This window comes from Sus scrofa, chromosome 3 (genome assembly GCF_054392235.1).
Source record: "Sus scrofa isolate SSC_HxYL_T2T_F1_AM1 chromosome 3, Sscrofa_HxYL_maternal_Yorkshire_Landrace_v2.0, whole genome shotgun sequence".
NCBI classification, from domain to species: Eukaryota; Metazoa; Chordata; class Mammalia; order Artiodactyla; family Suidae; genus Sus; species Sus scrofa.
In genome coordinates, this window is record NC_139385.1 from 115,853,472 (window position 1) to 115,870,000 (window position 16,529).

The 16,529-nt window shown below is 44.2% G+C and overlaps 1 protein-coding gene across 6 annotated transcripts in view; it reads right to left on the reverse strand.

Moving 5' to 3' along the window:
- The window catches only part of CRIM1 (cysteine rich transmembrane BMP regulator 1), a 204,024-nt gene that overhangs the window by 30,589 nt on the left and 156,906 nt on the right, over positions 1-16,529 (reverse strand). For all 6 annotated transcript variants that reach the window (XM_085019582.1, XM_021087637.2, XM_021087640.2 and 3 more), the window contains 5 exons: position 16,529; positions 13,465-13,586; positions 12,184-12,393; positions 8,203-8,418; positions 1,915-2,136 (listed from right to left, as the gene is read on the reverse strand). The exon at position 16,529 is cut by the window's right edge and continues 156 nt beyond it. In XM_085019582.1, the coding sequence (XP_084875708.1) occupies positions 1,915-2,136; positions 8,203-8,418; positions 12,184-12,393; positions 13,465-13,586; position 16,529 (771 nt within the window). The remainder of the gene's footprint in view (positions 1-1,914; positions 2,137-8,202; positions 8,419-12,183; positions 12,394-13,464; positions 13,587-16,528) is intronic.

Sequence of the window (16,529 nt, forward strand, 5' to 3'; positions counted from 1 at the left end):
TTTCTTTCTATAAGTTTGAATTTGTTAAATTGGCCTTGTGAGAAAGAGACATGATTTACTATTATATTATCACATGGCAACAAACGTACTAGTTGGTAATGTACTAATAAGCACACATTTACCAATTAAGTAGCAAAAACATGACAGGAACTTCTTTTTATCTAAAAAAAAAAAAAAAATACGAATTTTCAACGCACGAGAAATTCGCTGCTGGGTTTCTCCTCTGAAGGTAACAGAATTTTCTGCCTCCCGGGCCCTGGTTTCCAAATGTAATCATTTAGGATTGAAGTTTTGATATTTCAATATGGTGGTCCTGGCTGTATATCTCCCCCTCTAGCCACCAACCTCCGGCCTGAAACAGTGACCTGGTCACATCTTTCATTTAGATTTCACCAAAAGCTGTGCCATTTTCCAAAGAAATGTTGTCAGCTCTTTGAGAAGATATGCAGCAGCGAACTGGATGTAGACCTTGATACAGTTTTGGCTCCATTTCGGAGCTACAAAGCTTATAGGTATGACAGCACACCCACCCAACATCCCAGTTACTAAAACACGGGGCAACCATGTGTCTCAATTTGCTTGGGACACTCCTGGTCTAGAGCCATGGTCCCTCCATAATTATTAACAGCCCCCATTTCACTCACAAATGTGTGGTTCAAAGAATAAATTGGATGGATGGTCATCTTATGAAAAGAAGGTCATCCTATCCATCTTTCACACATAATTTCTAACGTTCTCTGACTGTTACACTGAGAAAACCAAGCTCTGTAAATCTCCTGAGACCAGAAATTGTGTTTTAAAAATATCTTCTCATTTCTTGTATACCGATGTGTGGAATAAGGGTTCAGAGGAAGTGGCAAAGTCCAGTGGTTGGAGGTCACTGTCAAGGACAGGGAGCTGCCCTGATAAGCTTGAGTCGTGGCCAACATGCACCCGGGTGCCATTGAGAGACTCACTTATGAGATCTGCTACAAAGCCCTGTGGCCAGAGGATCTCTCCTCCTCCTGAGGCAGCACCCCAAATACAGGCACTGATTTGCATCTAGAAAGCATGCAAAAATCTTCAACAGTAAATGCATGGTGCCTGCCACTAATACAGCTCGCCTAATTCTGCACCTGCTAACTCTGATGACAGGTTCACTCCTGGACTGAGATATGTCATTGTCTTGCACTTGACTTTATGAGCTTTACTTGAGACAAAAGCAATCACAGTGAGAGCCTCGGGAGCAGGGACTGTGTTAGAGTTGCCAGCTGTCTAAGCCTTGCCTTCTGGACTCCAGAACAACATCTGGCCTGTGTCCATAGGACTGGTTTTTGTATAGATGGCAGTGGTTAATATACACGTCCTTAGCTTACGAGATGTACCCCTGTGGTCACTCGAAGGAGAAGGCTCTGTCAATTACTCAGGCCTCACTCTGTCCCTAAGTCCCCAACTTGGACAACTGCATGTTTAAATAGAATCAATTAAGTGTTAGCAGACAGAGGAATAACTGGGAGATTCAATTACTATCTGGTATTTAGCTGATCTTGAGGCAGTGGCCAGCTTTAGGCTCTATGTGTAGTGTGAATATGGGACATGGTGTTTCCATGTGGACAAAAAGACCACTTCTGCTAATAAAGTGAAGGGAGAGAGTTACGACATTGAAAACCCTGAAACAGCAGAGGAGCATGATAGAGCCTGACAGTGCTCTAACATCACGGCATCCTGAGAGAGCATTTCTGCACTCGTAACATGTTTGACCTCAGAAACACATCTTCCAACATCTTTCCTCCGCCTGACGTGACAACACTGGGTCTGTGTGGCATGTCAACCAGAAAGACAGACTTTAAAACTATTAACTGATCTAGGCAAATGGCTGTCAACACAGATTTCGTGGCAATGGGAGAGAGGAAGGGCTTTTTTTCTTGGTCTTACCTATGCAGTAGGGACAACACTGGCCTTTTCTCAAAACAGGTCTTTCGCAGGATACAGAAGGGCAAGACTCAGAGAAACAGCTAATCACACTATCCAGGCACACGCAGCTGGTACACACGTCAGGCTTCCAGGACTCAGCGGCCAGGAATATATCCCCTTCGTCATTTTTGCAGTAACTAGGCACGCTGTCATTATGGGATGAGGAAGGCTGGGGAGGTTCATCTGGAAAAAAGGAATAGAAGGTCAGCAGGGAAAAGAAGATGCTGCAGGCCACCCACTGCACAACAAAGCAAGTTCCTCTCCATCTCAGAAAAAGTGCCCTCAATCCCCACGGCTTTGTGTATGTGCCTCCTAAAAACTGACCCAGGAACGAAACAGCACGTCTGACTGGGGCAGGGTCTGCAGTCTGAAGGCAAAACAACAAAGGCTACAAAAGATCTGCTGCAGAGAGTCTGTCAGTTGCATGCACAACATCCACTCTACTCTCTTCCTTAGTCCAATAAAGTCCTGATGTGGGGGTGGGTGGGTGGGGAGTGGGGTTGTTGAGGACTTGGATCACAAGAGGAATATGTTGGAGCTCCTGTTGTGACTCAGAAGGTTATGAACCTGACTAGTCTGCATGAGGTTGTGGGTTTGATCCCTGGCCTTGCTCAGTGGGTTAAGGATCCGGCACTGCCGTGAGCTGTGGTGTACGACACAGATGTGGCTCAGATCTGGTGTTGCTGTGGCTGTGGCATTAGCTGGCAGCTGCAGCTCTGATTCGACCTCTAGCCTGGGAACTTCCATATGCCACACATGCAGCTATAAAAAGAAAACAAACCCAAGAGGAACGTGTTGATCAGGACAATCCTGCTTCCTCCCTTTGTAGTCACCTGCACAACTAGCGATGGCTGGGTCACCTCGCTGGGGCTAATGGGATGCACTGGCTGATAAGGGGGCTTCTGGGAAAACTTGAACTTTCTTAAAAGAAGGGCAGATGTGAAGCTACTCCCATTTTTCCATGTTCTCCCTGCTTCCACCATGACAGGGTCAGCCTGCTGCTGTAATAGCCTCATCACACCTGTAAGAGAGGGCCTGACATCACTAAGGCACTAAATCAAAGTGATCAACATCTGTCTCCAAGCTTCTCAGAATGTATATAAAAGAAACCTCTAGCTGTTTAAAAACTGTAGCTGGGGTTTCTCCCCCTTGCAGCAGAAGAAAACCACGTGTAGTCCTAACCAATCAACACCCAAACAGTTTCACTGTACCTCTCCCAGAACATGGAACACCCCATGGTTCAGGCATTCATGTTACGGCTGAAAAATGACAGGGGGGCGTAAGTCATTCCTGAGGACACAGCTAGAGAGAAATCATCGGCAGGTCTTCCGTGTTTTCACTACCTCTATCTGAGGATTAAAGGGTCTCCTGATCCAGTTACAACTTGAAACTGAAAAGGATGTCACCAGAAAAAAACCTAGATCTCTCTTTGGGTCTTGGCATTTGCCGAAACGAGTTGAAAACTGTTAAGCTCAAGCAGAGAGCTGACTGGGACATAACAAAGGCAAGTGCAAATTAGTGAGCTTCCTAGTTTAGAAACAACTTCACCGATAAGAGAGCACTTCTAACCTTGAATAGTCATGATGGTCCCACCCAGCAAACCTGTAAGCGGATCTCATCTTCTCAATGGATACTGGGTCAGAAGAATTATCTCCTGTTCTTCAGAATCAACATCACGAGTTCTGCTCTTTCATAAACACATGGTTACGACAGTGACACAGCTCTAAGTGTGACATTTCCCCTCCATCTACCTCATGACTATACCCTACAGCTAACAAGATCGACCAGATCTGATACGAGGAGTCTCTTTGAGATGCAGGGCCATTGCTTTATTTTGGGCCCTTGGAGCCTGAGGCACATGACCGTATCTCCTGTGAGTCGTCCTGAAGGCAGCGGCAAGTGAATGCCCAGCTCCAAGTGTGGTACAGGTCAAGTTTTAGGTAAAGTTCCCTAGATCATGTGCTCATGGGTTAAAAGTGGTAAGATGGGAAAAACCTCCTTTTCTCAGGGACCTCTTCTGGGATACTCATGTCTAGGGATAATTTATTTTTAAATTACCTGATGTTAACTTTTGATTTGGCTGGAAATCAGGGCACCTGATTCTCGTCTACACGGGCTCTGCAAATTGCCATAAGGTTTCTGAGGGTTATGATAGCTTAGCTCTTGCAAGTAACACCCAATCTGGTGTCTGAAAATTTAGAGGAGGAAGCAGGGACAGCACCAACGAAACCATGAAACAGCAGCTGAAATGAGCATCCTAGAGCCTGGAGGCCTCTGAATGAGGGGTGGCAGAGACCCCAGGGGACCCAGGAACGTGCCTGGGTGAGAGGTACAGCTGAGATGCAGTGTCCAAAGGTCTTCAGCCTCTGTGGCAGGAGCCTCCTACCTGAACCCTGACTGAAGATGTCACTTGGGAATCTTGCCACAGTGCCTTCTTTCCTTGTGTGTCTTTTTCCATTCTTTCCTGTCACAGAGACCCTTCTTTAATTTTGATTCCAACTATTAACTCATTTATTTTGTTTTCACCAGTTCTGTCATTGGTGTTCATTCCTTTTACTCCTTTTTTTCTTTTTAGGGCCACACCTGTGGCATATAGAAGTTCCCAGGACAGGGGTAGAATCAGAGCTGTAGCTGATGGCCAAAACCACAGCTCTCGGCAACAAAAGATCCTTAACCCACTGAATGAAGCCGGGGATCAAACCCGAATCCTCATGGATACTAGCTGGGTTCTGAACCCATGGAGCCACAATGGGAACTCTTCTTTTTACTTCTATTCAGGTTCCTTTTTTCTCTTCTGTGTTATGCTTCTTTCCAACTTTAAAAAAATCAAGAATGAAAGGGAATTTTTTTTTTTTTTTTCTTTTTAGGGCCTCAGCATATGGAAGTTCCCCGCCTAGGGGTCGAATCAGAGCTACAGCTGCCGGCCTACACCACGGCCACAGCAACACAGGATCTAAGCCATGTCGGTAACCACAGCTCACGGCAATGCCAGAACCCCGACCCAATGAGCGAGGCCAGGAGTCGAACCCGAATCCCCACGGATACTAGTCGGATTCATTTCTGCTGCACGTAAACTCTTCCATGAACTCCCAAAAGAGAATTTTTCAAGTGTGGAAAAAGGAAGGAAGTGTTATTCTATTCTCTCTCCCCTTTTCCCCTGGGTGACGTGGTCAATCTTTCTTTTTGAGCCCATTTCTATTTTGAGACCTCACTGTAAATCAGGCCAGGGGAGAGGGAAAGTTAAGGACAGAGGGAATGACAAGGCATCCTAGGAGCTTCAATCACCACAAGGGATGCAACCCTTCTAGTTGTACATCTGTATCATCTGAGGCCAACTTTAGGATACAAGCATCCTAAGATTAGAGATGGGATTTTTCTAGATGTGAAGGACACAATGTTATCAATACTGCTGTTGAAATACACTGTGATGTGAAGAAATCAATGTTCTGAATTTTAAGACTTTTTATCTTTCTATCACTGCAACACAGCCATAAATGTAAAGTTCAGAAAAATCAATGATGGGGTAGGTGACTGATTTTAAAATATAAGTGAATTTCAGATACATGCTTATTCATAGATATAAGTGTAACCTTTGGAATACTGATCTAGAAAACAGAGTCCCAACGTTTAAGATGAAGGCTATAATTGAAGTATCTCTTAAGCAACTATAAAGAAAGGAAGAGTCAGAGTTCCTGTTACGGCTCAGCGGTTAATGAACCCGACTAGTATCCATAAGGACAAAGGTTCGATCCCTGACTTCACTCAGTGTGTCAAGGATCCAGAGTTGCTGTGAGCTGTGGTATAGGTTGCAGATGCGACTCGGATCCCCCGTTGCTGTGGCTCTGACGTAGGCCGGCGGCCACAGCTCTGATTCGACCCCTAGCCTGGGAACCTCCATATGCTGCCAAGTAAAGACAAAAAAAAAAAAAAACATAAATAAAAAGAAAGAAAGAAAGAAAGAACGGAAGAGTCACCCAGGATAAGTTTATAAAGGACAAGGCAAAGCCAGGCACAAATGGGCTTGTTCCATTTTGAGAGGGGAGGACTCTGCCCTGCTCTGCTGATGCATACCTGCCTTGCAATCCAGCTCTAAGAAACCACTCCTTGGCACATGCAGGAGTCCCATTTTCAGGGAGATCTTGTTCTTTGCCTGGGCTGAACCTCTGGGTCCAGTCAGGTGTCCTGCCAATGAATTCGGGCACTGATCGTGGAGAAGTCCCTTCCCCTAAACCAGTCCCTGTACTAGTCCTCAGATTCGAGGACAAGTGGCACCAGAGGTACTTGTTACTTTAGGTAAAGCGTCCTGGGTTATATGTGCTCTTGATTCTTTCCTTCCCAGGTACTCCTCTCACCTGGTTGTTACGATTTACTTAAAGGAGGAGTATTGGATTATTCAGCTCTTTGGATTATTGCTCTACTGCTCCCTGGGACAGGAGTTGTGTCTGTTCTCACTAACCCCAGGTCCCTAAGGCTCAGTACAGGCGTTTCATAAGAGCTTGTAAAAGGAATACTAAATGAGCATAAATTCATGAACAGCAATGACGTGACTACTCAAAGTAGTTTCCACCAGGAGGATGGGAATAGTCCTGGTTACATATTAACAGAGAAACATTAGCAGGGTTTGCATCTAAGTTAAAGAGTGATGATAAAAATACAGGAGAGACTAGATTATATCCTAACGACATAATATGTTTGAACTATTTCTTCTACTAGAAAAGATGGTGCGTTAATGAAGCTTTTCAGATTATCATGGCTGCAAATTACATCAAAGATTCTGAATGAAGATGATGATACCTGAGCAGTAGGGCATGATGACAACAGCAAATAATGTGGCTATCCCTACAATTTCATCTGATGCAATTAAAAAATAGGGTCAATGTGAGCCCGTGAAGAATTTTGGACACCGACTATGTATAATGACATAACAATATCAGAATACTGCATAATATTATATAAGGACAGAACAATAGATTCTGGTCAGCTGACTAGATAATCCAATGTAAAAAATAATAAAATACAATGGTTTATGTTTTACTAAGAAGAAATGTCCTAAGAATATATATTTTGAAGGTAAATAAGTATTTCCTAAGAATATGTATTTTTTTTTTTTTTTGTCTTTTGTTGTTGTTGTTGTTGTTGCTATCTCTTGGGCCGCTCCCCGCGGCATATGGAGGTTCCCAGGCTAGGGGTCCAATCGGAGCTGTAGCCACCGGCCTACGCCAGAGCCACAGCAACGCGGGATCCGAGCCGCGTCTGCAACCTACACCACAGCTCACGGCAACGCCGGATCGTTAACCCACTGAGCAAGGGCAGGGACCGAACCCGCGACCTCATGGTTCCTAGTCGGATTCGTTAACCACTGCGCCACGACGGGAACTCCCGGAATATGTATTTTGAAGGTAAATGAGTATTAAGTTGAAAAAAGACTGAGCAACAAGACAAAACTAGTGGGCTGTCAACTTGGTAATTTCATATATATATATACACACACATATATGTATACATACACACACACACACACATACACACTCAAATTAGTATCTTTTGGAAAAAAGGCATATATTCTAGCATTAATTAGAAGTGCTACTTCTTAAAGTTGCAAAATCAGCACCTTATGTTTGAAAGTCTGACAAAATTTCGTTATATTTGTTTCATGACCATATATTTACCTAGGGCCGGATTATGAGGACTAAAAAAAGAAAATAATAATACTCTTTGTACACATGCACTGCTAGTCACTTAACACTTCTTAATCATCATAGATTAGAGAAGGTGGGCTGTGTGTATATTTTAGCAATTCCTCTGTTTTACAGTCTCTATAAAGTATCTTCACCACTCTTACCGATTTCAAAGAATTTTATTTACATTATTTATCAATAACTGTTCTTTACGTTTCATGAAGACAAGGGGAATTTTTCACATTGGGAGTACTCTGGTGCAGCAGGACTGTCTCTTTAGTCTGAGATGTAGGGTTAAGGAAAAAAGGGTAGAAAGAAGCAATCTCCTTTTTTTCTTTTTGATTCAAAGTCACCTCAGCTGCAAGGCATACTGACTGCATAAACAGTGCCTTCCACAAAAAGGAATGAATCTAGGAAGCAGGTTGCCAGGGGTTCCTGCCTGGGCTACCGGTGACTGGGTTTGGCGCACTCCCATGCAGGGCTCAGCCAAGGCTTCTCGTTCTGCAGAATGACAGTGCCTGGGCTGCAGCCCCACCCCGCCCAGCGCATCCCGAGGCGCAGCGCTGGTTACCTGGACACTGTGGGCAGCAGGAGTCCTGGGTGCGCGTGGGGTTCTGGCAGAGCAGTGGTGGGCACACCTCTGTTTCACACAGCACCCGCCCACTGTGGCAGGTACACTGAGTACAGCTGTCGATGTGCCACGTTTCTCCTTCTACAAAGTACTCTCCCCCAGGGGCGTGGCAAATGGAGGGGGTGCTGAGTTCTGGCTTCTGCACCACAAAGTCATCTGGGGAACGACACAAAATCCAAACACAAGAGTTATGCATCTGCAGTCTTAGCAGCTCTTGAAGAACCTGGTGCCGTAGGCTTGAAGGGACAGAGAAGATGAACTGGCTCTAGGGCAGCTGTCTCCGTTCCTACCAAGAGAATAGGGAAGAACACATTCCATGCCTAGAAACATAAGGCAAGAGTGGAAGAGCCAGCTCTGGGAAGTGAGGTTCATGTGCTTTGAGTTTGTCAATAGTAATAAGAGAATCCAATGAGAGAATTAAATTACAGGGATTCCTACCATCGAAGACAACAGGGGCCTCTTAGGGGATGTCTGGGAACGTGTAGGATTGTCTAGAATATAAAGATTTCTCATTGACTGAATGCTCGCTATGGTCCGATTTCCATACTAAGTGTTTTACATGTATTACTTCATTTATTCCTTACACCAACCTTGTGAATAGGTACTATTATCCTATTTTACATATGCAGGAACTGAGTATTAAGGGCAGACAAGAGATCTGAACCCAGGTCTATGCATACACCTTCAGACAAAACACAACTTCCAACTGGTTTGGATCCTATCCACTTCATTATCTCTGGGACTGTGAGCACTTCTTAGAAATAAGTCCTGCTGTTGAGCAGAACACACCCCAATCCAGACCAGCTGCTAGCACACTGAGCAGGAATGCGCCTTCAGAATCAACAGTCTGAACCCTCACCTGAGACTAAACATTTGTTTGGCGATGTGATCAAGAGAGGCAAATGCTCAGGGGCTGATGACAACTCTGAGCTCTTTTCCCAGAGGGGAGGCAATTCGGGGCTCTTGGTGAGATGATAATGATAGAGATAGAATTTAATGTTGAAAATGTCTGGAGAGGTCCTGGGCGTTGCCCTTAAGTTGTGCTGGGGAAATGAAAAGTATGACGGTATCAACCACATTCGTGTCATCCAAATATGACAAGCATGGAACCCTGCTGAGAAGCTGGCTTGTTCATGCTTGGAGCTCAGTGGGAAGTGGGTCCCCAGAAGAACCACCCCGTCTCAGAGCTGAAACCCCCTAAGAGCTCAGAGGATGTGGGTTTCAGAGTGGTGGTCAATAGCAATGATGAGATAGCACAGTGGCGGCCCCATTCTAGCAAAGAGGCTAACTTTAAATATAGCTTTATCTCAAGGGAGCTATTAAAGACTGGAACTTTGACCAAGTGGACACATTACAGAAAACTGACTTTAGCCAACGCTTAAATTCACATGCAAATGGGCCATACTTTCCAGATTATGAGGAAAGTAGAGAGGACGATAACTAGAGTGCAAACTGAGCTGGGGAGAGACAAAAGTGCATTTCTTATGATTTACAGAAAAAGAAAAAAATGTTGCAAAGGGCATGGGCACTCTAATGCTGGAGAAAGGCTCCCTTTTGAAAGGTCCTGGAAAGGATGGACAGCTGCTACTCTTTAAAACTCTGACATGTAGGGAAGTGGTCAGAGGAAAAACGATGTGTATTTGCAGGTGTCTCACCCTGTGAATTCCTTTGCTATGTATACTATGTGCCTCAAGGCAAAACATGAAAGTGACTAGAAAGATAGAGGCGATAGAAAAACTGAAAGGTAAAGGGTGAGAAAGATAAGGGAAAAAAATCTGAGAAACGGTATCATTTGGTGAATCTTCCATCAGAGGATTTCAGGAGCTGCTCACTTATCCCAGAAAGAAAAACAGCTGATCCTTGAATGGAAGGTGGAAGAAAATATTCTTTAAAGTAGGAGTCCATGAAGGCAAGAGTGCTTGGGGGAGGGGAGGTGGCCCTCTGTTCAGAAGGATCCATATGTGGTGACTCACTGAAGATTTTTGGAAAAAATATACCTACACATCCATATATATCAAAAATACATGCATGTGTTTGTATGTGTCTATCTAGATATTCACACACATCCATAATACATCAATAATCCTGTGTGTTTGTGTAAGAACTTCCCGTATCTCTGTAACAGAGCAAGCTAGACTTGGTTTCACTGACTTTCAGTGCTGAAGTCAATCATGTTCTTTTTTTTTTTTTTCCAGGGCCACACCTGCAGTATATGGAAGTTCCCAGGCTAGGGGTCTAATCAGAGCTGCAGCTGCCACCTACACCACAGTCACAGCAACGCCAGATCTGAGCCAGGTCTGTGACCTACAGCACAGCTCACGGCAACGTCAGATTCTTAACCCACCGAGGGAGGCCAGGGATGGAACCCACAACGTCATGGATAGGAGCTGGATTCTTTTCTGCTGTGCCAAGATGGGAACTCCCAATCATCTGTTCTTAGTAATACCTCTGCACTTCCACTAGTCTGACGCAGAGTTCTTTCCTGAGTACAGGGTTTAGCAAAGACCCAGGTGCAGGCCACGCTCTATACACTGATGCTGAGAATTAAAGCATGAGGTCTTCATTGGAACAAACGACTTTTCCTTCACCAAAGGGTCAACACAGGGTTCTTCTGTCTCATTAAATTGTTCATTTATCTTCCGTTTCAGTGGACACTAGTGTTTTTTTATATTTAATGAGCAAAACCTGAAAAAGGAAATGGTTTTGGTACAGAGCAGAGCACGTCTGGCTTAACTATGGGGGAAAAAACAAAACAAACCCTGTCATCTGCTCCTCCACAGGGGCATGGGGCTGCCTGTTACTCTGATACTTCAGTTACTGAGGTGCACAGAAGCTTAGGTCCGAAAAGGACTTCAAGCGGCCCTCTGCTCACCCCTACTCTGGAGGCAAAGCAGGTGCAGACTGAGGTACCAGCATGTGGTACACCTTCCTGCCCAGGCCGGGACTGACTTATGGCAAAGGCCCAAGCCTCAGATTTCTGGCTACACCCCCAGCACAGGTGGTGACACAGAACCAGGACTGATGGGAAATACAATCACTACTCCAAACTTGGATGGTAGATTTCAACTTCAAAATAAACCTGATGCAAGTTTCAGGAATTTCTCGCCTCCCTGGCCTTCCAGCTGAAGCACTATTTTACTTTGGGTAAGAGCATTAATCTCTCTGCATCTGTTTTCCAAATGAAAAACTGCCTAAGTGTGTTTTCCCCTAATTCAGTGGCCTCTACTCAGTGGAAGAAATAATAAACATAAAAATGCTCTGAGCTCTTTGGATAAAAGGCACTAGATGAGGTATTATGCTAATAATTACTGTTACTGACAACCATAATTTGAACCCCTATGAATTATAAATCTGTTCTGTTTTTCTACCAACTTATCCTGATTACCATTATTAGGAGTTTAAACGTTTTGGATGTGTGGTCACTCTTAAATTTCTCCATCTGGCAAGACTGCCACATATCCATTAATTTACAAAAAAAGCAATAGCCACAGACTTTGGTAATTCTCTCCCTCTTGAATATTACTTTATAAATAATAAGTTTTCACGGAATAAAAGTAGCACCAAGCCCCTCCAATTAACTAAGACATTCAGCCTTAACACACTATCCGTAAAATGGAGACTAGGAATTTTAAGTATGTAGGTCCATAAACCTTTACACAAATGTTGTTCAAAGACCAATATCATTGAGTAAACCATGCAAAACTAAGGAAGGCGGTTTCGGAGCTTTAGAATACTCTCTGGTCTCTGGCTAATCATTTATGGTGCATGATGGACACCGCGGCTATTGCTGACAAAAACCAGAGAGTGGAGATGTGTTTCAGGGCTCGTCCCCTGCATCCCCTCAGAGTTACAGATGGATGAGACCCTCCAAGGCAGAAGTCGTTTGCTTAGGGGGCACACGAGATGGCAGCCAGCTGTTACCTGAACATGATGGGCAGCACTGTCCCGGATGAATGGTGGGGTTGCCACAGGTAGGCACTGGGCAGGTGATCAGAGCACACATTTCCCGTCCATTGTGACAGTAGCATTCCCGGCACCCGTCATGCCAGCTTTCCTCATTTTTATGATGATGGCCATCCATGGACAGACATGTGCCTGACAGGATGGGTGGCCCAGCTGAAGCAGGGACCTCTGGATAGACAGAAGGCAGCCTGGTAAAGAAGCAGCTACTACACAGGAGAAACAACCTTTAGTATCCTTACAGGTGATGCTATGCAGCCACCAAAACCCCCATCTACACAGCACAGTTTGTGACATGGGAGAGGATGATGAAGAGAATTTAAGTTAACATGTCCCAAATTTCAAATATAGAAAAAAATAGATAGGAAAAAAAAAACCCTGCAAATATTTTTCTCTCCTTGTGGTAGGATTTTACTCCTTTCACTCTATGTTCTCATATTTACAATAAATAAGCACTGAGTGATTTCACTATAAATATTAAACGTTTAATATATGTAGAATAGTCACTCTAGAAGTCACCCAACAGGGAAATCCTAGCAACTAGCAGAGTTTTGTTCAACAGAACCAGTGAAACAGTGACTTGATCTCTGTTTACTCTGACCCCTTAAAAGCACTGTTAAGATGGTAACTCATCAACTCTGAAAACACACAGGACTTTTCACTGTGGCTCATACAGGGTGGGCAGTGGGCTGGAGCTGGGCTAAGGGCAGATGTGGTCATGGCTGTGCTCGCGCAGCTTCAGGAACACCCCCGGAGCAGGAATTCCAGGCAAAAGGTCTGTCCAAGACTCAGGCCCATACATAACCATCAGCTTGGACATGCCGATGCAGCACAAGTCTTAAGTTCTTATGGAAAACCGTGTTATCAAGAAATTTCACCCACCCTCAAGGGCTTTGAAAAGGATCTTTGCTATATCAATCATCTCAATCCTATGTTAGACAGAGGGAGACTCTAAGGAGGTCAAGATAAAGGAGCTTTAAGGCTAACGTTCCAGAGACAAGTAAAACTGAAGAACAAAGAAGTGATTAATTTGGTCAAGGTTTTGCCGGTTAACTTTAAATTCTATTTCTGAGCTCTTACTCCATTGAGATGAAAGGAAAGGAAAGGTCCCCCAGAGAGTGACAGTGGTGTCAGAATACAGAGCCATCACTGAAATGGTTTCATTGAGAGGACGCCCTTCTGTTCTTTGTTTCTGCGCCTCTGGTTGCTCTGAGTGGGGAAGGGTCACGCGCTGGCACTCACCTCTGCACTTGCAGATAAGACAGCCATGACTGTCCTGCTGGAAACCCAAGGGGCAGATCTTACTGCATGGGAGCTCTGGGCACTTCTTACAGCGACAGATGTCACAGCCATGCTTATTCTTCCTGGGTAATTAAAATTTTGTCAGAGGTCAGAAAATCCAAGAGTTTCAAATGATGCCCAGTGCTCAGAACAAGGGTCACCAAAGTGATACTGTCATTAAGCAGAGGACTTGACTTTCTGCTCTCAAAGGCCCCCAGAGTGAAGTGTAATTAGCTCCCTGTGGCCATGACCACCACCCACCCCATGCCAAGGTTTAGAATTGTCCAAGCACGTAGGTCCTTCTGGGCTGTGACTATCAGAATCCCAAGGACGTGACTGCTGATTTAACTAGAAATAAATGGTTCTATGGCACAAAAAGATGAACATGCAGCTCTGTGAACAGGAAGGTGAAGGATATATATTGCTGGTCAATGTTGGAGGCCGGCCCTAGTGGCAAGTGTCCTTCATTTCTCAGGGCCACGGGCTTCCTCACACGACCACGTTCTCCTGAGAATTTTCAGACATTACAATTTCTACTAAGATACCCATGGAACCTTATGGCAGACAGAAGGAGAACTCAAGGACCCACAGACCTGGGAATACTACACAAATGCTGATGAAGAATAAACATGTGAGAAGCCCTGCAGGCAACATCCAATAATTACTTCCTTAGTCAGAAAAGAATACCAACTGAAAAATGCTTCACCCATGGGCCATGACCAAAGCCCGGAGGATAAAGGAAAAGGGCTGGATGGCCTTTCTTCTCCCCTTTAATAAGCCAGAATGCCTAAATTTAGTGTTGATCAGAAAGATGATATTAAATAAATATGTTTCTTAAACCATCTCCCTAGTTTAAGTGGACCAAAAAATTCTTAGCAACAACTCCTTATATTCTTGAAAAGAAGAATGACACCGTCTATTACAAAAGGAGCTCGCCCACCCGCCTCTGCCTTCTGTCCACTCTCCGCAATTCTGGGTCTTCTCTTAGGCTCAGCTGCTCCTCCACAAGCTTTGCTCTGGGTGGGCTTCCTGGGCCGCAGAGAAGGAGGACTTAGGTCTCATCCCACGTAGCCCTAACTGGCAACACAGTGGTGTTCACAAAAAAATACACCCTGTTCTTTCTCACGCTGGACAAATTACGAGGCTCTAGACGTGGGAACGATGTGCTTGCTCAAGTGAAGTGGCTGGACATATCTGCTCACGTGACTAACTACAATCTACTGAGTGAGATGAGAACTGAACACCAGGTTCTATGCATTTATGCCACTATAATGAGAACAATGAATTAAATGGATGGCTCGTACTCATGTCACATATTGTGCCATTTTCAAGATCTAACAAGGCTTTCAAAGATTCTCTTGTTCATTCATGTATTCACCCACCCACTCCCCCTGCCCTTCTGTAAACATCTGATGTGCAAATTCAGCAATGATCCACTCAGTGGGTGTATACTAGTGTTATCCTGATACTCCTGTGTGGTATCTGGCTAAGATTTCTCCTTCAGAGGCTGTCCTTGAAACACATGTTCTAGCCAAAGCAGTATTCATTTGCCTAGGACGGTCAACTCGGTCCTCCCTGTGTGTGCTTTCTGAAAGGAATACAAAGTGGAGTCTACAATCCTCTAAGAGATTTCTCTTCAGGATAAAGGTTGGACTTAAATGCAGCCTTGGCTCTGAAGTGTCATAACACTGTGGCAAATGGTTGCAGGTACTATTATGACAGTAATACTTTATTCCACATTAGTAGGTAAGCTAAGAAATAACTATACATTTACTAGTATCATATTCATATTTTAGGCCTAGGAACAATGATGTTTACCTGAAGAATCTTTAGAAATAATGTTCCCAACTTAATTATCCAATTAAAATTAGAAATAAGACTCCTGGAGTTCCCGTCGTGGCGCAGTGGTTAACGAATCCAACTAGGAACCATGAGGTTGCGGGTTCGGTCCCTGCCCTTGCTCAGTGGGTTAGCGATCCGGCATTGCCGTGAGCTGTGGTGTAGGTTGCAGACGCGGCTCGGATCCCGCGTTGCTGTGGCTCTGGCGTAGGCCGGTGGCTGCAGCTCCGATTCAGCCTCTAGCCTGGGAACCTCCGTATGCCACGGGAGTGGCCCAAGAAATAGCAAAAAAAAAAAAAAAAAAAAGACTTCTGTGCTCCCTGCTAAACTAGAATTTCCAAGAGAAAGAATAAAAACAATGACTTTAAGAAGATGGGCCAGAGAGGATGGATTTAAGTCCCTTACAATAACTAGCACTATTATATAAACATATCACATTGGAAAGGCAGAGAGACTAAAATGGAGAGGACTCAAGGCAGGAATGATAAAGCAAGATTCTGAAAGGTTATTTTTAAGGGATCAACTTGAAGACAGAAGTAGATGCTAATACAGACACTAGAGTAACACATGTGAAATGTCTATTTTCCTCTTAGAATATTTCAGATTTTCATGGGTTTGATTCAATAAAGAATATTTGAAAATACAGTCACGGTTCTTATCTCCAAGGAAACTAATAAAATCTACTGTTAAAGAACAGTATAAACTATAGACAAGCATCAAGGTAAGACAGGGAGGCATGGTAGGTAAGGACGTTCCAGGTTGCAAATCGGTGGCTGCTGATTGAACTTAAAAGTATGGATTAAATAAGTTATCACAAAATAGACACTGGGACAGTTGTGCAGAGTTGAAGCACAACACGGGGACCTCATGATGGTCCCCCACCTCCTCCCATGGGGGTTGTCCAGAGGCCCCACCTAAAGGGAAGCTTTACCTAACAAGCACAAAGGGCACTGTTACCACAAGGCTCTGGTCCATCTTCAAGAAAGAGTAAAACCTGATTCTTATCTTTGGAGATACCTCTCTTCCCTGCTTCCTGATTCCTCTAAACAAAACGTAGGTATTCTGGACTCAGTATGTCATGGATTCATTCACAAACACACAGAACAGCCACCCAAAATGGGTAACAGATGTTTTGCCAAGTCACAGATAATTACAAATAGATCTTGTGAATTCAAGAAATACGTACA